At 38.3% G+C, this 25,431-nt stretch overlaps 1 protein-coding gene across 2 annotated transcripts in view; it reads left to right on the top strand.

Annotated features, from left to right (window-relative positions):
• The window catches only part of Tsf3 (Transferrin 3), a 195,186-nt gene that overhangs the window by 51,470 nt on the left and 118,285 nt on the right, over positions 1 to 25,431 (top strand). For both annotated transcript variants that reach the window (XM_067144871.2, XM_067144870.2), the window contains exon 2: positions 13,962 to 14,070. In XM_067144871.2, coding sequence (XP_067000972.2) covers positions 13,962 to 14,070 — 109 coding nt within the window. The remainder of the gene's footprint in view (positions 1 to 13,961; positions 14,071 to 25,431) is intronic.

The raw sequence follows: 25,431 nt of genomic DNA, 5'->3' as shown, positions 1-25,431 counted from the left end.
ACAGCCTGTTTTCCAGTCATTGACCGGGTCAGGGATGTACTGACGGAATCGGATATAGGCTATTAGTACGATGGGGTCGCCACTCCCAAAGTGATTTAGTAATGGCTGATAGATGCTATGAAATGAGAAGGGAGAGTGTTGCTGGAATGAAAGAGTACCCGGAGAAAAAACCTGTCGCGCCTCCGCTTTGTCCAGCACAAATCTCACATGGAGTGACCGGGATTTGAACCACGGTATCAAGCGGTGAGAAACTGACACACTGCTGTCTGAGCCACGGAGGCTCAAGGTTATGATATGTTTCTTAAAACTTACCTTCTTCTATCTTATATACAAATGAAATGTAAAAATCCGAAAATAACCGATATTAGTGGCGAATTCATAGTCTTTGGGGTAACTGTGATGAACCGTGACACTCTAATCATTTCAAACAAATTATGAAAGCAAGTTATAACTGTATGCATTTACGCCTCGCGTACTAGATTTGATGTACACGATTCTGTCAGTGGGACTATCACCAATCAGCCAAGTGAACCCGAAAAATGTTGGATGGGGATTAGAAGGGGTCAAAAAGAATGCCCCAAAATGACCGAGAACGTGGATGTAGGTTTGTATGTTCCAGCATAGCTCTCAACAAAATGACACACACATGACTTAGTGTTTGGGAAAAAAACCTGTAGGGTAAGACCCCTACGTCGGGGGTGGAAAGGGGGGTGAAATATTAAAATAATACTGTATATAGGAGGATGGAAACACGCCACCATGTTTTATGAAGTACCTTTCCACATCTCCTCCGAAACCACCGGAGCAATTTCAATCAAAATTCGCACACTTACGACTTTTACACTGTGGGGGTAAGCCATCACTAGCATCTCTCGGGGTGGGAGTGGGAAGAAGGTGGCATATAGAAGTAATCGAAAATACTGTCGAATCCATAGTTCTCGGGGTCGCTGAGATGAACAGTGACACTCAGGATGCTGTTTAAGTTAAAGTTCAGCCCGCATCGGCATAGGAATTGTCGAAAAATGACGGAGGTTATTGATGTATGTGTGTGTGTTCTAGCATAGCTCACAACTAAAATTGGTACAAATATGTCGTACTATCCGAAAAAGAAAATACTGTGGGGACAAGACGCCGCTAGGGAAGGTGGTGAAATATAAAAATAATCTAATACGACCGATATTAGCGTCGAATCCACAGTTTTCAGGGTCGCTAAGATGAAATGTGACACTCTGGATGGATGCCGTGTAAGTTAAAGTTCAGCGCCAGTCGGAATGGGGATTAGAAGGGGTGAACAATAATGTCCAAAATGACCGAAATTACTGTTTAATTTGTGCATGTTCCTGCATAGCTCTGAACCAAACTGGCTACACATGATTTACTATCTGGAAAAGTTACTGTGAGGGTAAGACACCACTAGCAACCCTAGGGGAGGGATTGATATGTAAAAATAAGCGAAAACTACCGATATTAGTGTCGAATCCATGGCTTTCAGGGTTGCTGAGATGAATTGTGACAATTTGGATGCCGTTCGAGTCAAAGTTCAACCTCCATCGACATGGGGGTTGAAAAGGGGTAAGCAAGAATATGTCCAAAATGACGGATATTTTTGTTGAGTCCACATTTTCTCGGCTTCGCTTGGCTGATTCGTGACAGTCCCAGTGACATTTGGAATCGTGTACGCGCGGCGTAAATGCATACAGTTATAACTTGCTTTTATTATTGTTTGGAGGGATCAGCTACGTCCCTGGCTATCTGGGCTGCCACGAGGAAGTAGTTTAATGCGAAATGATAATCTCAAACTAAAACTTAAACACGTAATAACTCTAAATTTACAAAAGAGGTCGTAAAGTATCCGTCAGCGTTACAATAAAGAAATATGCAAAACAAAATCATTTCAAACAGTTAATGACAACCCTCAAATGAAACATCCAAAGAAAGTGCCCGAGCAGAGCCGGGTCCTACAGCTAGTTGCATATACAAATAATACGTTGATTTTCCTTTTTTTTGCCATAACTATGTCTTTGAGGTGGGGATCATCCGAAAATAATTTATTTAACGAAATTGTGTCACGTAAACGAGTATGTGACGGAAGTGTAATATAGCAACCGCGCAGGCTGTGATGTTACGTACGGATGGATGTCCATGATCGAGATACATACAAGGTGGTCGGAAACAACATGAACCGGGTATATTAGCGTTGGAGGGTTGGGCATGCTGATAAATAATTTGAAATAAATAATTCGGTATCTCAGTAGAGCCTCTGTGGCTCAGGCAGCAGAGCGCCGGCCTCTCACCGCTGGGTTCCGTGGTTCAAATGCCGGTCACTCCATGTGATATCTGTGCTGGACAAAGCGGAGGCGGGACAGATTTTTCTCCGGGTACTCGGGTTTTCCATGTCATTTCTCATTCCAGCAACACACTCCAATATAATTTCATTTCATCTGTCGTTGATTAATCATTGCCCCAGAGGTGTGCGGCAGGCTTCGGCAGCCGGCACAATTCCTATCCTCGCTGCTAGATGGGGGCTTCGTTCATTCCATTGCTGACCCGGTCGAATGACTGGAAACAGGCTGTGGATTTCCATTTCCAATTCGTATCTCACACCGTTGTCATTTTATTAGCTGCTGAAGTTAGCCAGTCAGATCGCTTAGTGGGTGAATTCAAATGGGCTTTGCGTGGTACTGTTCCTAAAGACTGGCATGTGAGCACCAGTCGAAGAATAAAACTTTGCCGGGGGAGGGGTTTGAATAAATACCTCTGAGCTGACAGGATCGCGCCAAAACAAGTGACACTGGCTGAAACAAACTGTGTGTTCGTGTTTCATGCTGATGGCGTGGTTCTCAAGCCGTTTTTAAGTCACGTGCAGATTTAGAAAATGTCCCGCACAAATCCCATTTGAATTCGCCCGCTAAGCGATCTGATTGGCTAACTTAAGCAGCTGATAAAATGAAAAAAGGTGCGAGATATCGAATTATTTCTTTCAAATTATTTATCAGTATGACCAACCTTCTAACGCTCAAATACCCGGTTCATGTTGTTTCCGACCACCATGCATATGACATGTTTATGATAATTTGATTTTTCCATAGGGAAATTTGACACCATTTTCTTATAGATTATAACTTACTCCCGCCAACCACCAGATTATCCCTTTCATTTCCCTTTTAGCTAACATTATAGTCCTTACTGTCATACTTTTGCCGGACTGAGCGGCTCAGACGGTTGAGGCTCTGGCCTTCTGACCCCAACTTGGCAGGTTCGATCCTGGCTCAGTCCGGTGGTGTTTGAAGGTGCTCAAATACGACAGCCTCGTGTCGGTAGATTTACTGGTGCGTTAAAAGAACTCCTGCGGAACTAAATTCCGGCACCTCGTCTCCGAAAACCGAATAGTTGGTAGGACGTAAAGCCAATGACATTAATTATTCCTGTCATACTTCATATTTTCCGTAATTCTACTATTGTTTTATTTCTATTACATTCTGTCCGTATTGTTTGTCCCTTCATGCATTTCACTCTTTGAAATACATTTTTTTTACACATTCTCCTGTAATTTCTTGGTAAATTTATTTCCCATTGCCTATTTTTTCACTCCTATGTCATTTAGTAGTGTCTTCACCCCATCCACCCAGTAGCCTTCATTTTGATTTTTCATTTGGGTTTATTCTGCTACCTAGTAGGCCTAGAGTAAAAGAACTCCTGCGGGACTAAATTCCGGCACCTCGGCGTCTCCGAAGACTTTAAAAAGTAGTTAGTGGGACGTAAAGCAAATAACATTATTATTATTATTATTATTATTATTATTATTATTATTAAACATACCGTCGAAATTAACGAGCAAGCAGCCAGATGGAGTCAAATTAAAATGCTTGCACATGGTAGCTGAGGCCATACGATGATGATGATGATGGATGATTGTTATTTAAAGGGGCCTGACATCTAAGTCATCGGCCCCTAATGGTACGAAATGGAATGACAATTTAAAAGTCCAAAACTCATCCATTGGCCAGAATTAATAATTTGATGATAATGATGAAGTATGAATGGATGAATATGAATTTAAAATAATCAGTGGATCCAACTCGCAATATTGAAAGTTAAAAATAATTCCAGAATTAATCCACTGACTAGAACTTTAGTGATGATGAACAAGGATTATGAACTTGAAACAGGCAGTGGATTCGACCCGCTATGCCCTACCTTCCCAAAAACTATCTTAAAACACTAGTATAGGCCTATAAGGACCAAAGGGCTGCTTCCAAAGCTCAATCCTGAATCGATGATACTTGTTCTCTAAAGGGGTCTAAAATCCGGGTCAACGGCGGTACTTACCGCTAGGAAAGTAAGAACCATGGTATTTCTCATGTACCGACCGGTACTAATCGTCAGTAACGTAGACTTATGGTATCCCACACATTGTGTTACTACTCACAGGTAATGTAATACGCACAGGTAGCGCAAACCTATGGTGTTGCTCACATTACGGCGCCACTCATAGGCAACGCAAACCCATGGTGTTCCTCACATAGTGGGTACGAATCACAGGCAGCGCAGACCCACGGTGTTGCTCATATAGTGGTACTGATCACAGGCATCGCCCAGACCCGTGGTGTTTCTCACACTGGTACTAAACACAGGCAACGTAAACCCGTGGTGTTCCGCATATACTGTTACTAATCACAGGTACTATAAACCCATAGTGACCCACCCACTGTTGCTACTTATCACAAACCTATTGTGTACCTAACATAGTGGTACTGCTCGCAAGTAAAGGCGACCCATGGTGTTCCCCGCGTGATGGTACTAATTACAAGTAGTCTCGTGGTTCTAATTCAGTCATCCCTTGGTCGCCCCTTTTAGTCGCCTCTTACGACATGCAGGGGATACCGTGGGTGTATTCTTCGTCAGTGTCGCCCACCCACAGGAGGTTGTGTGTTTGGTCCGCGAAAGCTATTTTCGTAGTATGTTCGTGGCGTTCCAGTTCTCGCACCATAAGATCTGAGATGGTGCGACTTAAAGCCAATAGCAAAAATTTTCCGTATTTCCCAGAGGTAAACTCCCAGTGTCGTGGATATAGTTGTTCCAGTAGGAGCTAATATTGCTTATTCCAACTAGACGCTATGCGATGCTATCTTCCCAGTCCTAACAATTTCCCATGCTAGCGTCTCCGAAAAACTTCGATGTGTTCGAGCGACGTTAAACCTCTAGGAAATTAAATAAATAAATAAATAAATAAATAAATAAATAAATAAATAAATAAATAAATGCATTTTCTCTCCAGATCTCGAAGTGTGTTTATTAAACAAATCCCTAGTTGTAAACCGGTTATTCAGTTGATGAAGACGCGTCTCCGGAAAGATTCTTTTTTCTTTTGCAATTGGCTTTACGTCGCACCGACACAGATGGGTCTTATGGCGAGGATGAGAGAGGAAAGGCCTGGGAGTGGGAACGAAGCGGCCTTGGCTTTAATTAAGGCACAGCCCCAACATTTGCCTGTTGTGAAAATGAGAAACCACGGAAAACTATCTTCAGGGCTGCCGACATTGAGGTTCGAACCCACTATCTCCCGGATGCAAGCTCACAGCTGCGCGCCCCTAACCACACGGCCAACTTGCCCGGTTCCGAAAACTTAAAACGTAGTTTGTGCCTGAATGTACTGTATGTTGACTCCTTGGTCTACCCCTAAAAACACAATTTCACTCACGTTTACATTTGTAAGCAGAGTAGTTACTGCGCTGATGCTGCAAACGATGCATGATATATGAGCCTCTCCGCGGAAGTGCTTGAGTGAGTTTATCTCTTTCTATCCTGTTAATCAGGGAGCCTCACTGGTTCAAAATACTTATTCCCAACAGTGGCGTCAGCTTCGGCTGCTGCTACTCTAGTGACATTTATTTTTATTAATATAGTACCGAATCGTAATCCAGTTATTCAACTAATGATGAGGCGTCTCCGAAAAGTATAAGAATTTAATGCCATTTATTTATTTATTTATTTATTTATTTATTTATTTATTTATTTATTTATTTATTTATTTATTTATTTATTTGCTGCTAATACTGTTGCGATCAACGGTCTTCTAAAAGAAAGAAGTGGGCACTTCGTCGAAATATTATCTTTACATTGATTTTTTTCATACTATGCTTGCTGTACGGGAGAGACAGTAGGGTGGACTCAACGAATTCTTATTCATAAGTTGGAAGTAACAGATATTTTAATGACATACCCACAGGTCGTTTCAAAGAGACTCTTAAAAAGTGGGTAACTTGAAACTATACGTAGGTACAGCTCAATTATCAACAAGTGATGGTCTACTATGAAGGACTATGAAAGGTCAGAGACTTCCTGAGATGTAAACGAAGTTAATTGTCTTTCATTTCTGCACCAAAATGAAAAATAATATAAAGAAAAAGAACACTGTTTAAATTTTTTTTTACAAGAACCAAGCGAGTTGGCCGCGCGGTTTGGGTCACGTAGCTGTTAGCCTGTATTCGGAAGATGGCGGATTCGAATCTCCCTCCCCGCCCCCCCCCCGCCCCCGCGTTGGCAGCCCTGAAGATGGTCTCCATGAATTCCCGTTTCCACACCAGGCTGTACCTTAATGTCAAGGTCACGGCCAGCATCTTCTTACTCTAGCACTTTCCCATCCTAGCGTCTCCGAAAACCTTCGATGTGTTAGTGTTACCACTGGTAAATAAATAAATAAATAAATAAATAAATAAATAAATAAATAAATAAATGTTGGAATTACGTATATAGGATTACGTGAGCACTGCCTAGTTCTTAGGTTATACCATTGTGTGTTATAAAGGGTGTTTCCGTGATGATTACAGACTTCTAGAAATGCTGGAGAAGGTCACATGTATCAATTTCAGACATGGAATTCCGGTCCGGAACTTCTCAGTCTCATCTTATACGCCAACGCTATTTCTCGTAGGTTGCAGTTTTGTGATCGCATGTGGGCTCAGCATGATGCGGCCCCAGCCCACTTTTCGCATGCTACTCGAGAACACTTTAATCATACGTTCCCGGAAAAGAGGGGGAGGGTAGGTCCTTTTCCGTGGCCGTCTCTTCCGCCTGATCTGATCCCACTTGATTTCTTTTTGTGGAATTATGGTAAGAGTCTTCCTTGCCTGCAAAACACTTGTAGAGACTGAAAGAGCTCCTAGCAAGAATCCTCACTGCTAGCGACAATGCCAGAATGACGCCAGAGATATTCGACTGGATACGACAGAACTTGCTGCGAAGTTGTCGAAGATGGGAGACGCTATTTTGAACAGCTGTTGTACATGTCTTCGTAGCGTGCGCATGCAGTGCAGATCATGAAAGGCATTACATCACCACAGGTTAAAAAAAATCCACATTCATAAGTATGCCACGACAAATTTGGTTTACCCCCTGTGGGTGGGGTACACAGACGAAGAATTTACCCACGGTATCCCCTGCCTGTCGTAAGAGGCGACTAAAAGGGGCGACCAGGGGATGTTTGTATTAGAAACATGAAACTACTTGTGATTAGTACCACCACGCGGGGAACACCATGGGTCGCTTTTACTTGCGCGTAGTACCACTATGTTAGGTACCAAATAGGTTTGTGATTAGTAGCAACAGAGTGCGTTGCCGGCTTCTACAATACCTGTGATTAGCACCACTTTAGGAGCGACACAATGGTTCTGGCTTGCATGTGATTAGTCCCCACTATATGAGGAACACCACGGGATAGTGCGGGTCCCTGTGGTTAGTACACGGCACGTATGTGACGAACACCATAGGTTTGCGTTGCCTCTCATTGGCGCCGCAATGTTCGAAACAGCATAGGTCTGTATTCCACGTGCGAATTTCATTACCTGTGAGTAGTACCATAATGTGTGGAATACCATGAGTCTACGCTACTTTTGATTAGAACCACAACATGACAAATACCATGGTTTTACTTTCCTAGCGATAAGTACCATTATGAGGGGCCGATGACTTGGATTCTGGACCCCTTGAGACTAAAACCATTATCGATTCAGTATTATGCTATAGACGCAGTCCCTTGGTCTCAGTACCTACAGTAATAACTATTGTTTCACGTCAGTTTCTGTGAATGCGAGACATTGCGGGTCGGATCCACTGATTGTTTTAAATTCATATCCATCCATTCATTCTTCGTCCTCACGTTTTGAATTCTGGTCAGTGGAGGATTTTGGACTTTCAATTCGTCATTCCATTTCGTCTCATTTCGTACCATTAGGGGCCGCTGTCCTAGATGTTAGGCCCTTTTAAACAACAAGCATCATCATCATCATCATCATATAGTTGAAGATTTATGGCTGTTTAAAGCCTTCAAAATAAGTTTAAGTGTAGTTTATTTAACTTTAAATAAAAATACTTTATTTGCAAATGATACACAAAAATACATTATTCTCAACAACTACATTTTAAGTTTTTTGAAAAGAAGACATTTTTCCTAAAATGCAGTATTATACAATTTACAATTATACAATTTACATCAACATTTTTCTATTAAAAACACAGCTCATTTTTAATAAATTTATATTATTTACAAGATCCTACTCATAATATATTCTGTACTTACACAGATAATCAGCTTATACAGTATGTGGAATCATTTCAAAAAATACTACACAATCTATAAAATAATTTGTCCTGACTGACTGACTGACGGACTCGTCATCACCGAGCCAAAACTACTGGGCATAAAGAAATTAAATTTTGAGGATATATTCACATTGCAATGTAGCTGCTCACTAAGGGAGGATTTTTAGATATTACGTCACCAAGGGGGTTAAAGGGGGGATGAATTTTTAAAATGAGTGTATCTATATCTCGAAAACTAAAATTGGTATTTGGAATCTCCTGTAAAAGTAAACGAACATGCATGATTTGTTTTCTGAAAATCCACTTGAGGAAAAGTGTTAAAGGGGGTAGATTTTTAAAATGATCATATATACCATATATATAAAAAACTTAACACGTTGCAGACGTGATAATTGGCATTTTTAATCTCTTTAAAAAATAAAAAGTAACTCGTATTTGTTTTCGGAAAAACTCTTTACTTGGGGGGTATAAAAAGGACTGAAAAAGGTGATTAATTCTTTTCATGCAGATATTTGTATCTCAAAAACTGAAGATGTTACAGACATGAAAATTGGTATTTGGAATCTCCTTGAAAAATAAAGAAAGACATTCTTTCTTTTCGGAAAATCCACTTAAAGGGGTGGGGTAGGTGAAGAGAAGTGAACTTAGTTGAATTATTTTTATGGGGAGACTTATGCATCAAATACTGGCTATGTTACAGACGTGAACTTTGGTATTAGGGGTCTCCTTTAAAATTAAGGAAACACGTATTTTTTCTTTAAAAAAATCCTCTAATGGTGGTGAAAAAAGGTGAGAAAAGGCTTGAATACCTTTTTGAGGATACTTATATCTCAAAAACTGAAGATGTTACAGACATGAAAATTTGTATTTGGAATCTTCTGTAAAAATAAACACTCCTTTTGTTTTCAGAAAATCATATTAAGGGTGGATAAATTAATTAAAAATGGGTTTAATTTTTTGTATAAGACTAATTTTATCACAAAAACGAAGGATGTTACGGACGTGAAAATGATTTGGGATCTCCTTTAAAAAGAAATAAGCACGCATTTTTGTTAGGGGGTGGGGTGAGGTAATTATCTTAAGGGGGTGTAAAAGGAGTTCAATTCTTTTTATGAGGATACAAATAAGAAATGGACTTAAAACAATACACCGCTGAGGGGTTTAGACTGGGAGACGAGGAATGATGACAAAAATATACGTTTATATGAAACCGTTTGAATTACGAAGTTAAAATGTCAAATGATATCCTAGGTGTTAAATAACAGGTTTGAAACAAATTTAATCCCTCAGAGTTAAATGGGGGTTAAGATCCAAAAACAAATATATTATTCCTTCCTCCGAAACGGTTTAACGTATGAAGACAAAATTCCAAATACTGGTAGCCTATACTATATTTTAAATCCTAGGTGTGAAATAGGAAATATTTTTAAACATTCCACCATTAAAGTGTCAAATGAGGTTAACTCCGTAAACTAAATTATTCATCCCTCCAAAACCGTTTGGCGTACAAAGTTGTAATTTTACGAGAAAGGTCTTTTTTTATGTCCTAGGTGTAAAATACCATATACTAGAAAACATTTCTTCCCTATGAGGTTTAGATGGTAGTTGACTCTCAAAAACACAATATCCATTCTTCCGAAACCGTTTCAGGCATGAACATAACTTTCTTTATAAAGAGTGGTCTTCTATATCCTAGATGTTAATAAATATTTCAAAACATTCACTCCTTAAAAAAAGGAATTAATTCCTCTGTTACTGTTCCACATACAAAAACTAAAATTTCACTGGTTGGTCGCTTTTACGTCCTAGATGTTAAATCAGGTATGGTTTAAAACATTCAAACTCTTCCGTACGTGTTTAAGTTAGTGGTAGGGCCTAGATTATAAAATAAATAATCATTCCCCCAAAACCGTTTGACGTACGAACTGAGGACGTATTTTACAGGCTCAGCTGACAGTGCACTCTCCAAAATGTAAAAACACTGAATAATAACTTCCATTTTAACGCCATAGCAAAGCATGGGTATCTTGCTAGTATTGCTATAAGATTTAAATGTACATTGCTTTCTTGTTCCCCCTCATTTTGGTACCTAATGTGCACAACGGCCTGCTGCATCTTAACCAGTGCCCTTGTTGCCACTGCTTTTCAGAGTTCCTGAAGGGCCTTCACAGCTACCGTTGCGGTCCCAGGGCCCTCAAAGTCCCTACTGTACTTCATCCCTACAGGCAGTCCCCTACTTCAGCTGTCCAGTCTCCATAGACAAGGGGATGAGAATTAATTTATTTTCACAAAAATTCTTTATTACAATAACCTACACACATAGAATGCCCTCTAACATTTCTTTTTCTCTGTTGCTGTTTATTCTTTATTCTTTTCTTGAATATCTGTACAGATTTTAGAAAAGGATCAAACACTTCCCCAGGTAAACTTTTCCACTCCTTCACACCCTTTCCAATGAATGAAAGCTTACCCCAATCATTTCTGCTAAAATATCATCTAATTTTATACTTGTGATCAGCCTTGCCAATATAATTATTTTCCAACTGAAGCTTCTCGTGGATTTCTCCCCATGCTTCCTCTCATGTATAGGCTCTATATAATCCTGTAAGTCCTTCTCTTACTTAAAGCTTTCCACCCAAGTTTCTGTAATATTTCTGTTCTTTTTTGTATATTTTTAAAAATAAAATGTGAAATATTCCCTCTAATTTTCTGAAAACCAGGAGAGTTGGCCATGCGCGTAGAGGTGCACGGCTGTGAGCTTGCATCCGGGAGATAGTAGGTTCGAATCCCACTATCGGCAGCCCTGAAGATGGTTTTCCGTGGTTTCCCATTTTCACACCAGGTAAATGCTGGGGCTGTACCTTAATTAAGGCCACGGCCACTTCCTTCCAACTCCTAGGCCTTTCCTATCCCATCGTCGCCATAAGACCTATCTGTGTTGGTGCGACGTAAAGCCCCTAAAAAAAAAAAAAATAATAATAATTATTCTGAAAAATGTAATATAAATTCTGCCATGTTTGTTCTTCGTGTTTAAATATGAATGTAATTCTAATTGTTATTCAGTAATGAATAATGATTATCGAAAGAGTGGCCGGAGTTACCCCATGTTTTGGGGTAACTTCAGCCGCCATAAAAATAACTCAAGAAACGAAGTTTTCTTCAATGTAATGTTACTTTGGCCACCGTGAATGTTTTTTAAAAACCTTCAAAACGCCCAGTATGAACAATCACAAACAAATTAAAATGATTTATGGTGAAACAGACGTATAGTGATCAAATTCACTTTTTCCCCAAAGAAGAAACTATTTTATTTAGCCTAAGTGTACAAGCATTGTATGATATTACAAATTACATGTTGCATTGCACAAATATTTGTAATGGTACAAAAGATAATAAATAAAAGGTACGGAAATCATAAAGCTCCAATTGTATGGAGAGAAAAGGCGGTCAGAAAAGAAGCAATCTTGTAGACTGTCCTCATAATACACTGTCCTCTAAATTAGAAAATATCTGGGCCGTCATCAAGTTCTCAAATGTGTATCGTCCATGTCAACTGATAACAATCTATTTATCATTGAAACTGGAAACTGTCTTTCCCCTCCCTGTCGGGATAAACTTCCCTGTTTATTGTTATTGTGACTTTATTAATCTCTTCTAAAGCATTCTTGAAGTAAACAGGATTGTAATTACAATATCCACAGCCGTGTAATGTTTTTCTGTACGTTCTTGGCATGGCCGAAGTTACCCCGGAAGAGGACAACTTTTATCACAAAACTATTCCCTGAAAAACCTATTTGAATAAAATGCATCAAATTGTGTTGATCAGTTACCAGACGAACTTACATTTTGACCCCATAAACCACTGGAATGGAGAATTGAATGCTGGGGCTAGAGAACAGTTTGTTTTCGGCTGTTATCAGACAAGACAATAGTCGGGGCTGCGAAAAAATCAATTGACTCAACAATGAGCCCGCCGATGTTATTTGGACTACTGAGTGTTGATAGAGCATTCTATTGTATGTGCATTTTAGTTGTTGCAGGTGGTTCATCTTTTCCAGTATAGGAGGCAGGAGAAAATAAGTGTCGCTATTCATCAGCGGCCGAAGTTACCCTGTATGGGCGAAGTTACCCCACTTTACGGTACACTACTTTTTCTCCCGTTACAAATCTTGCTGCTTTCCTCTGCACGCCATCTATTTCTTTTATTAGGTATTCCTGGTGAGGATCCCTAACACTGTTTGGATATTCCAATAATGGACGAACCATACTTAAGTAACTTTTCTCTTTTAATTCTTTGTTGCATCCTTTAAGTAGCCTCATTATGACATGTAACAATCTGAATGCTTTCCCAGCAATGTCATCAAAATGACCCTTCCAGTGCAGATTACTTTCAAATCTCATACCTAAGTATTTGCACTTGCCATCTTTCAGGACAATTACCTCATTCAAAATAATATATTTAAATTCAGTTTTTAAGCTCCCGGTAGGGAACTTAAATGATGGTCTACATGATTTCTGTTAAAAATCATTACTTCCTTATATTTTATAAAAGAAAAATTAATTTCTTTATAATTTGGTTTTATTTTGCAATAATTGTTAGTGTAAAACAAAACTAAATGTTTCCCCCTATTCAATACTGTTTGTTCTAACCTTAAAAAAGTTAATATATTTGTTGAAACTAGTTTTGGTCTCACCAGAGACCATCATCAGTCAAAATCAAAGTTAAGGCAAGACGTGAATATAGATAAAATGAAGAAAGCGCGAAATTCAGTGTAAGACAAAGATTTGAAACACTCGTCACACACACATATCCTGTGCAAGCAAACATTTTGCTAGGCAAACGTGTTAATAGAAAATAAAAATGAAATCCCAAAATATATTTTGTAGTTGTTACAGAAATAATGCAGTCCCCAATTCTGTGCCCGTGCAACTATGTTCTGATTAAAGGTGTGTACTGAGAAAGGTTAAGAATGTTTTTTCGTGCATTTACATTCAATTTGATGTTACCCTTCAACCTTGTAGGATGGGTATTAATGATCTTGGACCAAATTAAAATTGTCTGTATTACCACCGTAGTCTGGGAATTAACATAATATATTTTTGCCTGATCATCCAGGGTTCAATTCCTGGCTCTGCCATTAATTTAAGGACTGGTTTGAGGGAATGAAACACTTAAGAAATGGGTCAAGTCCCATGCCCTGATATCACACCTTTCCCTATCATAATATTTTAAAAAGTGTTATACATGACAGAGTGTTAGTACTGTATACTTCTTTACAACCTTTGAAATACTTATCTGCAAGACTTCTATAAACTCCTTGTATGTTCATTACACTATATATGATTACTTCTTTTTCCAGATCGCATTTGTGTCGTTGATGCTGAGCGTAAATCTAGAGAAGCACTGAAATACTGTCCTATGCTGAAAGGAAATGAAAGCAAAGCTGAATGTGTTTTTGGAAACAGCAGGTAATTGCTTATAAATAGTAATGTTAGGTATTAATGTCCCCTCAAATGCTATCATTTTAAAGGGTTACTGCTACAACAACTGTGGTAGCAGTTCTTCCATCAAAGTCTTTGTATACAGTTTCAGCATTTCAATAAATTAAGCTTCATTCTTTGAATGCCATGAATTCTGTGTGAAAGAATTAGTAATGCTTGGATGTCTGTTTCAACAATTTAAAGTGATGGATGGATAGTAACTACCCAATATTAGATGTGTTCAGTGGTGAAGATAATAGTTAATGAATGGATAGGCAGGAAACCTTACCTTAAAGTTTTTTGTAGAGCAGTTCCAAACATCAAGTTTTCTTGGTTGCAAAATGGTCAATCACATGGTCCTTCAGTATTTGATCATTCATCAATTACTTCCCAAGTTTTTTTTCGATGGAAATTGTACTACGACTGCTGAGTCTTCCATTGTTCATTGTATTACACAAGTATGTCTTTATCCTTTTCAGAGTGCTCATACTCCTTTCAGAGGAAGCTGTATTCACAGGAAATGTTAATATTAAACGAATCAATTTTGACACTTCGAGGAAATTGAGGACAATATAATATAAACATTTTTGAGGGACAACTGTTTTTCTATATCGGAATAAATGTTAATTCATTTTCCAATCTTTCTCTATTAAAACAGGAGTAAATGTTCATAAGACTGTTCAGTTTAATAGCAGGGAAGCTCTCTTTGTAAACTATGAAGAGAGCTGGATCCAACAACTCAACTAACTGAATGCTTTCAAAATCGCCAGACGTATTTAACTCCATAGCACTACAGCCCTGATGGGTCTTGGCCTACCAAGCGACCGCTGCTCAGCCCCAAGGCCTGCAGATTACGAGGTGTCGTGTGGTCAGCACGACTAATCCTCTCGGCCGTTATTCTTGGTTTTCTAGACCAGAGCCTCTATCTCAACGTCAGATAGCTCCTCAATTCTAATCACGTAAGCTGAGTGGACCTTGAACCAGCCCTCAGATCCAGGTAAAAATCCCTGACCAGGCCAGGAATCAAACCCGGGGCCCCTGGGTAAGAGGCAGGCACACTACCCATACACCACAGGGCCGGAAAACCGTATTTCCATTTGCATAATTCAGGTGTCAAGAAATTCATATGTGAATATTTTTGAGCGTATGGAATGTGAGGTCATGTACATTTATCTGACTACAGTATTTATTTTGCTACATTTTTCAAGACATGAGGATACTGTGTTTTCTGATTGCATGTCCTTTAGGATACCAGTGGCTTTTCTAATTTCAGTACTGCACAGAATTACGTCAGATGTGCTCGTATGTTGCAGTAGAGCAAGGAGGTGGTCAATATGAATAAAAATATCTCTATACAGACAGAGCAAATAAATGAATTGGGTCTTCTTGAGTATGGTAACCAACCCAACAGCTGAACTGTACGACTCACTGTCCCAACCCCCATCATTCTCTGCAATGTCTTCAAAAACCTGTCATAGATCAACATAGTGTTGAACATATTGTGTGGACTGCTCTGAGCAAACTTGTTTAACATAATGCTCAACCCCCCCATGCTTTCCTGCCATTGTGGAGCACCCGTCATATGTTTGACATATGATTTTATCAATCATTCCCTACTTTTGCAGAATGTCGACAATTAATTCTGATAAGCCTGATGCAGTCTTATTAATCGAAACATCATAACACCCTATGAATCTTCTTGTGCGACCCTGTTTTGAGTAGCACCGGAATATTACAATAACTTAAGATATGTTTGATACATCCAAGGTCTCGTCTGCCTGCATATCAATTAAATCACAAGAATCTAAATCTGCTTTGATTCTCTCCTGAATTATGACAGCTACAGACTCAATTAATTCATTCTGTATTTCGCTTGATCTGCCTTTTTTATATTAAGAAATGCACACAAGTTGTGTATATATGTTACATAAGTTACCTAAGTTCTGGCGGTACATTTTACCCCGCATTTTGATTGTACACATTTTAATTAAGCACAATAGTCTACCAGGGGTATTACTCATTTTTTACAAGTGGTAATGTGGTAACAATCACAAGGTTGATCGCACAACTCACATATACAGTTATTCCCGGGATCGTGAAAACGCTTGTTTGCATACTTTGTGGTGGTACCCATGCACAGCTATTGAGGTCACCAGGTGTCGGAGGTCTTGATTCGTGTTGGCCCAGGATCTATTTACCATGGCTTCTATAGTATAAAAGTCCAGCCAAATTTCTCTTCATTTCTTTTGTCTTTCAAGGAGCAGTTTATTCGAGCTGTCGGTAGATGGGAGTCTCATACGCAGTTCTTCTATAAAGAACGGTTCTCTTGTGAGCTCGTATACTAGCCTTGACTTTGTGTGTTTCAAAACACCTAGAGCGGCTTTCAAGAATCTTGATTTAACTGCTTCCAGAGTCATTAAATCTTTTAGACTAAACTTATTCCAAATAATATCTATTCCGCCTTTAAAGCCCGATGTGGAATGGAGATGATTTTGAATGTACTGTCCTGTTTTGAAAGATCTAACAACTCTAGGTAATTGCCCCTGTTGATCAAGTCTTCTCCTTCAGAATGACCTCTACATCCAAGCTCCTGTTTCCCAAGGAAACACTCAATGTCAAGAAGTCTCTCAACAACAAGCCGATTTTGTTTCACTACTTCATTATGTTTAACGGCTTGAATTCTTGTACCTTCAGATAAAGAATGCTGTCTTCCTGCGCCTCAGTAAACAGAATCTCTTCATTCCAAATATATTTATTTGAATTTTGATACTTCTCTGCTTTTTAAAGAAAGTTTTTTTGTAATGATTACCCCATTTAAAGTCCATTTCTTTTTACCACCAAATAAAACACTGTAATAACATAAAATCTTCTTGCTTTTGGAACAGGCTGTTAACCATGAATATCGTGTATACCAAGAAAATTAAAATTTCCTCGCTACTTTACCGTCAAAATACTTAATATCCAAATTAGGCATACATCTTTTGCTTTTGGCTTCACACTTCTCTTGTAGGTCCAAGATGAGAACGGTTTACGTTTTAAAGAGTTTAAAGCCTTGTTAAGTTCCTGAAAGGGGCCTACTTCACTCTAAACAGCTTCAACCAGATGATATCAGTCTTGTTTTACTAACAGTCCATGTCTGAATTGTCGCAATTAAAGCCAATAATGCATTGATTGCCTACTAATTCAGAAGAATAACATGCAATTAACAATACGGTATTTCCTTTTCACCTTCACGCGGGGAGTTTCTGCAGTCTCAAATAACAGATGAGGCATGCCTCTCCGGGGTCTAGACCTTGAGGAGAGAGGGGCGCGGGTGGTAACCTATGTTCCCTCCACCACCCTGCTCTGGTCATCAAGCTGAAGGAAGGGAAACAAAACAAAAGGTCCTGGGTGAGACAAGTTACAGAACTGCCTCCCTGTTAGAACAAGACGTAGTCTGCTGTCGCCATCTAGCAGGGCGTTCAGCGAACCACATCATCTGCTGTCGTCATGTAGCACATGGTAATATTAAATTCCCATGAAGGGAATTAGATATCTTTCCACCATTTGGAATTGCTAGGCGGGCATTAATTCCATTGTGGAGTTTTATCTCCCGTATGCAGTTATCAGACTGTGCCACATAAGAGGCTTCTGATAAGTTCACCTGCATACACCCCAGCATCAGTGGGTGGGGTCTGACACATCCCACTCTGACGAGTCTAGTGTCAGACCTAAGACGAAATGCTGGTTAATAGAGCAAACTCCTGAAAAGCCATACATCCAATTTTTGATGTAGCACATATCAAATAGAGATTATTGTTGGTTTAACACCATAACAACAGCAGATAAATTTGTTACGATATTTGTGTTTAATCGTATTTCTTAGGGTACGCATTGCCTCAAATGACTCGTAGTTTTGCCACTGGATGTCTTACTGATAAACCTTGGCACTGTATTATTATTATTATTATTATTATTATTATTATTATTGTTGTTGTTGTTGTTGTTGTTGTTGTTTTGCTGCTCTTGTGGATTCATACCAGATGGGTATGTCTTATATTTCCCTATAGTCTTCTGGCACTTCTCAAACCCTGAACAGGATAGAGTCCATCGTCCCTATTCTTTCTTTGCTAAATGATTCCCAAGATTCTCAACTAAGGTTGAAAGAAAAATCCCACCTTCCAATTCTTAATGTTTTTATAGCTAGTTCATGAAAATACAAACACAATCCAGCTTAGTCTACTTAACTAAAAGATTAGTACATGTTTTGTTCCTAAAATATGGAACATCTTCAACTAAAAAATGTAAGTGCAAAAATTAACACAGAGTTTTAAAACAGTTATGATAAGGATGAAGTTGAAAATGTTTATGCTAAAACACACAAAATATGTCTATGTTGAAGTTCATAATAAAATCTGCACCCATGAGCGAGACATGTTTTGCAAAATAGTCTTCTTTTCTTCAAAAACGCTGGAACTGTTACTGTTGTTGCTTTATATAAACTTCAACAATTCTCATTATGTTGTTATTTAATTGTTCAATATAGGTTCTCAAGTAGAATTACGACATGAAAGCAATGTCCTTCTGTGCTAGGCACACCATCAACACAGAATATTGCTCAACATAAGAAGATGGTCTTATGACATTTCAACAGTCCCATTAAGTTGTTCTCGAACTGTTCAAAATAGGTGCTCAAGTAGAACTACGACATAAGTATAACGTCTTTCTGGGCTAGTTACAAACTAAAAAGAACTTATTTGATATCTTTTGAATAAGATTATATCAAGTACACAGCCAAGATCCAATATTATGTAAAAATGGCACAGTGTTGGAATGCATTTCCTTACAAAGTTGTTATATAATCAATTTTATCTTTGTTCTCTACTCATTTTCATCATTTTATAAACAATATTTTAAATTTTCATTCATATTCAACATTGACCATGGCCTATGGCCATCAGTATTGTTAATTCCACTTGTATTTAAATCAACTTACTCATATATATGACTGCTTTTTTAAGGGAAGTTTTTTAATGTATCCAATTTTGTAGTAGATTTAAAATAAAATTTTAATCGGGTACTTGATATGGTTTGAGGTAATGCTACGGCTGATGATGTCCCATAGGAAAGGGCGAAACATGTACCAATTCTTATTTTAATTAGAATTTAACTCATGCTTAAATACTGAGCTGTATTGAATAGGTGAAAGAAAAATAAATTTCTTTCATTTTTCATAAGTAGAGCCCGGATTTCCATGCACTATCAAATCTCAAAATATGCATGCATTCACGCACTGTCATATAGCAAAACATGCACAATAAAGTGGAAAATATGCACTATTAAAATTCAGTTCAACATGGTTACATTTGTAGTTCCTTTTGAAACATTGTACGACAACTAATTTCTCCAAATTGTCTTCACTTAAGCTCATCCATTTATCTGTCAATACATTCTTAAACACAGAAAATGATCTTTCTTTGTCACAAGAAGTGACAGGTGCATACTTAAATGAGGACATTTGGGACAAAGTGAGGTCAAATTGTACATTTTCTGCATTTTCACCACACAATATGTTTTTTATAAGCCTAATGAATTCAAAATCAGGATTTGACTGGATGACTTTGTTGAGCTTATCTCTAGCTGCCGCAGCTACTTCTCCGTGCAATGATTGCAGACTCTTTGAATGTCTTCAATAACAGTTAAAGATTCTACAAGGGGTAGATTTGTAGCTTCCAGCTTCGTTATTGCTATCGCTGCAGGCAATCTGCCAAAATTTGATTTTATATACAAGTCTTGCTGCACATTCCTTTTGCCGAATTCCACTTGCGCATCTTTAATGCAAGCAACGTCATTTACTGGAAAACTGTCTACGACCTAAAACCAGAAAAAATCAATTAAGTGATATTACGTGTAATCAGTGGCATTAAGTTCATTTATGGTAAATTAAAAAATCATTACGTTTGCCATTTTTAACCAATAGCCAGATTAATGATTTCTTACCGACATACCTGCTTCGAAATTATTGCAGTAAAAGATTGCATCATTTAGCCAGGTACCCCATCTCGTTAGAATAGGCTGTGGTGGCAAAAAAGGGAAATCTGGCAAGATCTCTCTGTATGCAGCAACATGAGCAGGAGCTCTTTCAGGAATATCTTTAATATGAAAATACTGTGTCAATATATGGTTCAGAATATTAAATTATCGCTTTTCAGAATACAATTTAATTAATATTCAACACTATATTTTATGCATTTTATGCATATATTTACCTTCTTTGTGGAAGAAACCGGTCCCATTTAAATAAGAATGTAATTACTACATTTCTTTCTTTTATGTATTGAATTGGTTGAACTTCAATTATTTAATTTTTAATGTTCTCATACTAAGGCGTATTGTTTCTGCCACACGATGCAGCGCATGGGCTAAACATGTAACGTGCTTTAAATTGGTGTAAAATACTTTAAGGGTTTTTCCAGCCTTCACCATATATGGCGCAGCTTCACTCAACAGTAGGAGAACCCTTTCCTTATTTAAATTATTTGGCCACAAAATTGAGATATCAGTAAAAGTACCTATTAGAATTCATTTAAATTTTAAAACACGATATACATCATTTTGTAAGATCATTTACTAAAATGAATGCAGCTGTCCATTCATTTGGTATAGCTACTTCATGGAAACGATAATCAAATACCGGTAAGTACTTCAGATATGGTACTATATTCCAACCCGATTGTCTTTAGTATATCCCCAGAAATCTTATCAATTCCAGGTGCTTTTTTAGTTTTCAACTTTTCAGCTTTTGTATCTTACTGTAAATGTCACTGTTATCATAGGTAAATTTAAGTACTTCTTTAGTAGTAGTCACCTCCTCTATCTGGACATTATCCTTGTAACCAACAATCTTTACTTACTGTCCCAATGGGGACACTTTTTTAGCCTTTCTCCCCAACATTTTAGGCCTGGGTGACTCACCTTTGAAATTTGTATCACTCTGGAATCTTATTCCAACTCTGTTTTAATTTTATTTCCTGTGCAACTTTAGTCGCTAATTGTAACTGCATCTTCTCCGTTAGCGGAGGAACTGCCATAGTTTATATACAATGTGTTTTTTTTATTTTCTGATCTCCTGTCTCTTGTCGACTGGTCTAATGGAGGGCCAGCTGAAGAGCGAGTCTCAATGGTCCGCTCGCTGTACTATTCTCTTTTGCTGTACATCGCTTTGCTGGTGTGAGTTTAGTTCATTGTCGAGGTCCAAGATAGGTGGAAGCCTAGCGCTTAGGCCCTTTGTAAGAGCCTCTCCGCATCGCAGTAACCCTGGTTAAAACGTAAAAGATATGGGCTAGGGCCCTGAAGTGTGTTTTTTTAAAATTATCATAATCTTATTACCAGAATTGGATGCCTGCTATTTATCCTACTTATTTCAGTGCCGCGAGGATGTAAGTAAACTACATCTCAACTGACACCATGCATTAGTTTTCTTCTCATCGACCAACATAAGTCTACTAAAATTTTTGCTTTTCTCCGGGAGGTGGATTTCTTTGTCTCAAAAACCTTAATTAAATTAGTGGATCTTATTCTGTTCTACGATTACCGTTTCTGGTAGACCTTCATTTGAAATGAACTTAGAAATTTAACAACATGAAAAACCTTCGGCCTACTGACTGTGCTGTTGAAACAGACTACGTGTGCGAGTAATTTCTTTTTCTTTCGGCAAAATGTTATTAGGACGTATAGATCAATTTGTTTTGGGTTAAGTTAAAGAAGTTTGGTGTAAATTAAACTTAATATGTAAAGGCATCTCTTAAAAGGTTTGAGATCGCGAGATTATCTCCGTGGATCGGAGTCTAGTTCTGTTTTAATTTGATCTTTCCTGTCTATTTTTTTTCCTTTGGTAAATTTTTATTTCTGCTTCAGTAATGTTAACTCTTGTTGACGTTTCCATGGCAACCGTTGCCTATGGGAACTATTGTTTGGATAATTATTAATGTTTTGGGGATGATTGACGATTGACTGATTTTGTGACGAGCGTGTCTTCAAGTTGGGAGCTGTTGGCTCTTTATTTCTCTCCTTAATTGATTCATGATTTAATGGTGGGAGTTTTTCCTTGGTGGATTGTGTTGCCTGGTGATTTATGCCGATCTGATTTTGTCTGCATGCTCTGTTATGATTTGGGCCACTTGCTCTGATAAATTATGATCGAATTCTAATTTTTGTTAAGGGCGTTATCCATTGTGCTATCTTGTTCTTCCATTCCGAAGGGCGGTGAATTTTTGGAGTTATTTGGTGGACTGTTTCGTGTCAATTATTTGAGTGAGCGCCTTCTGTTTTTGAAAATGCTTTCTGTGCACGTTATTTAATTGGAAGTTGCGCCTATCGTGATCCGGCTCAGGAGAGAATCTCGCGGCCTTACTTTAACATATTTTCACTTAATGTACAAAATAATTCCTGGAGAAATAATTTTTTAAAAAAGAATTATTAATATACAAGTAAATTCTTGTAAGTTTAAGGTAATTACTCGAGCTTCTCTGGGGAGCAGTTAAATTAGTCCTTGGACATTATTGCAATTAATTATCCTGTAATTGATTTGGTTTCAAGTTTATTGGTTTTCAATTAATTTTTTCAGTTAATCAATTTATTAATTGTTATTTAAGTTCAAAGTTTCTTATTAATCAATTTACCACTCATTAATTAATCTTATGGGTTTTGTGAAGGTGCACCTCTTTATCTAATGGTTTTTAACTATCATATGTAACCTTTTGTCACAGTAATTAAATAATTTAATTCCCTTAAAAGTAACAGCATTTTTCTTTCACGTTTTCTGATATTTACTACCGTGAAAATCTTTAGGTTACGATCTAGTTGCCTCTGATTTATGGGTCGTTAGTGAACTTTGGTGAGTATTTGCTGTTTCCTTTTAATGTTTATCATGGATTTTGTTATCTCTTGTTCTTTGTTTACTCGTACCAGTAATTGCCGGTACGACTGGTACAATACTGCTGACTACTACTGCTTTTTGAAGATCCTCACATACACACTTCCTTTGTTCATTAATGATTCCTGGAATGTCTTTCTTGGAACCTGTTTCTGCCTTAAAGTACTTATACATACTCTTCCATGTTTCACTAAAATTTGTATGACTGCCAATTATGCTAGCCATCATGTCATCCTTAGCAGACTTCTTTGCTATATTCATTTCCCTGGCAAGTTCCTTCAATTTATCCTTCCACAGTCATTTCTAACTCTATTTCTTTCCATCCTGCACCTCCTTCTTAGTCTCTTTACTTCTGTTATAATATAGTGGATCTTTACCATTTTTTACCACCTTTAAAGGTACAAACCTGTTTTCACATTCCTTAACAATTGCTTTAAACCCATCCCAGAGTCTACATTTTTATTTACCGTTTTCCACTGATCATAGTTACTTTTTAAAACTCCCTCATGCCTGCTTTATCAGATTAATATTCCTAATTTTAATACCTTCCTTTACTTCACATTTATTTTTAACTATGACAAAAACAGCTTTGTGATCACAAATGCCATCTATTACTTCAGTTTCTCTATAGAGCTCATCTGGTTTTACTAGTTTTACTGGTTTTTCTTCCCTCTAACTGATTCCATCACTTTCGGAATCAGATGCCCTTCCCATATTAACTTATTTGCCATTTGTTAGTCATGCTTCCTGTCATTCGCATTACCTTCCCAATTGACATTTGGTAAATTGTGATAACCCGCTACTATCACGTTCCTTTCCATATCGTTTCCCCACATAGCTGATTATCTTATCAGATAATTTTGAATCGGCGTCAGCGCTACCCTTTCCCAGTCTGTACACTCCAAAGACGTAAAGTTGCCTATTATCATTAGAGATGAGCCTCACACCTAGAATTTCATGTTTGTCATCTTTTTCGTAGCTTACAAATTCTTCTTTCACCAGAAATAATACTCCCCTTCCTACCATTCCTATTCTATCTCTACGATACACACTCCAGTTCCGTGAGAATATTTCTGCATCCATTATATCATTTCGCAACCATGATTCAACTCCTATTACAATATCTGACAAGTATATATCTATTAAATTAAATTCTGTTCCTTTCTGTACAGTGCTTCTACAGTTGAGCACTAACATTTTTATGTCATCCCTACTTGACGTCCAGTTCTCTGTACCCTTATCACCACTACCTAGGCCACCCCGTTTCCCTGAATGTACCTCCCTATAACCCTTCTAAACAAATTTCCTAACTTATATGTACCAGTGCAGTTTAAGTGAAGGTCATCTGAGCGCAGATTCCTATCTCCTACCCACCCATTAGGACCTAGAAATCTCACTTCCAGTTTCCCACATACCCACTCCCTAGTCTCATTTAAATCCCCAGTCACCTTCCAGTCAGTATCCCTTCTACACAGTATTCCACTGATAACAATCTCTATTTCCTTAAACTTCACCCGTGCTGCATTTACCAGGTCCCACACATCCCCAACTATGTTGGTACTTATCCCTGCTTGTCTTAATGTTGTCAGTACCAGTGTGAAACACTACCACCTTCTTTCCCTCCTTCTCTTCTACTTTCCTCAACATCTGCCTCAACCTAATTCGTGGATAACACTCTATCCTGGTTCCCTTTTCTTTACACACTTTCCCACCTGTCTAACAATGGAATCCCCCATGACCAGTGCCTCAACCCTACCCACCTCATTTGATCCCCTCCCCTCCTGGTCAGCCCTATCTTTCCTGACAGCTGCAGAAGCTACTTACTCCTCCCTTTTCTCCCTCCCATGACCCTGTTCCACCTGTCTTTTTCTATCCACTATTCCACTTGTCCCTTTCCTACCTTTTCCCTTCCTCCTACTTCCACACTTATCAGCAACAGTTTCCTGTTCCTCGTCATCCTTCGGTTGTTCTACCTGCAGTGACTCCTACAGGTTTCTCACAGACACCTGTCCTGAATTCTGATCCTGAATCGAGCCCTTTGCGTGCAATCTCCTTCCTCTTAAAACATTAGACCACCTGTTTTCTACAATTCCCCCCTTTCCTTCCCATCCCTCTTGTACACCTACTGTATCCTGTACATGTTTTGAAGGAGGTCTACTTTCCTTCCTGTCCTCTGAGAGAATGCTAATTCTCCCTCAAACTCTCAAACTCCACCCTTATACTCCTTAATGCCTGGCCATACCCACAGTTTCTACACTTGCACTCCTTAGCCATTCTTTATGGAATAATGAAAAGAAAAGGAAAAATAAGATAAATTCTATGCAAAATAAAAATGAAAGGAAAGAAATTTTGTCTAGGATAGTTCACAAAGATCACACGACAATAAGGTAATCAATATAGGCTACTAATACACTACATACAGTACTACTTAGTTG

Source organism: Anabrus simplex, chromosome 1 (genome assembly GCF_040414725.1).
Source record: "Anabrus simplex isolate iqAnaSimp1 chromosome 1, ASM4041472v1, whole genome shotgun sequence".
Classification (NCBI taxonomy): domain Eukaryota; kingdom Metazoa; phylum Arthropoda; class Insecta; order Orthoptera; family Tettigoniidae; genus Anabrus; species Anabrus simplex.
Note: the sequence above shows the minus strand (reverse complement) of the source record. Positions and strands in the feature narration are given on the sequence as shown.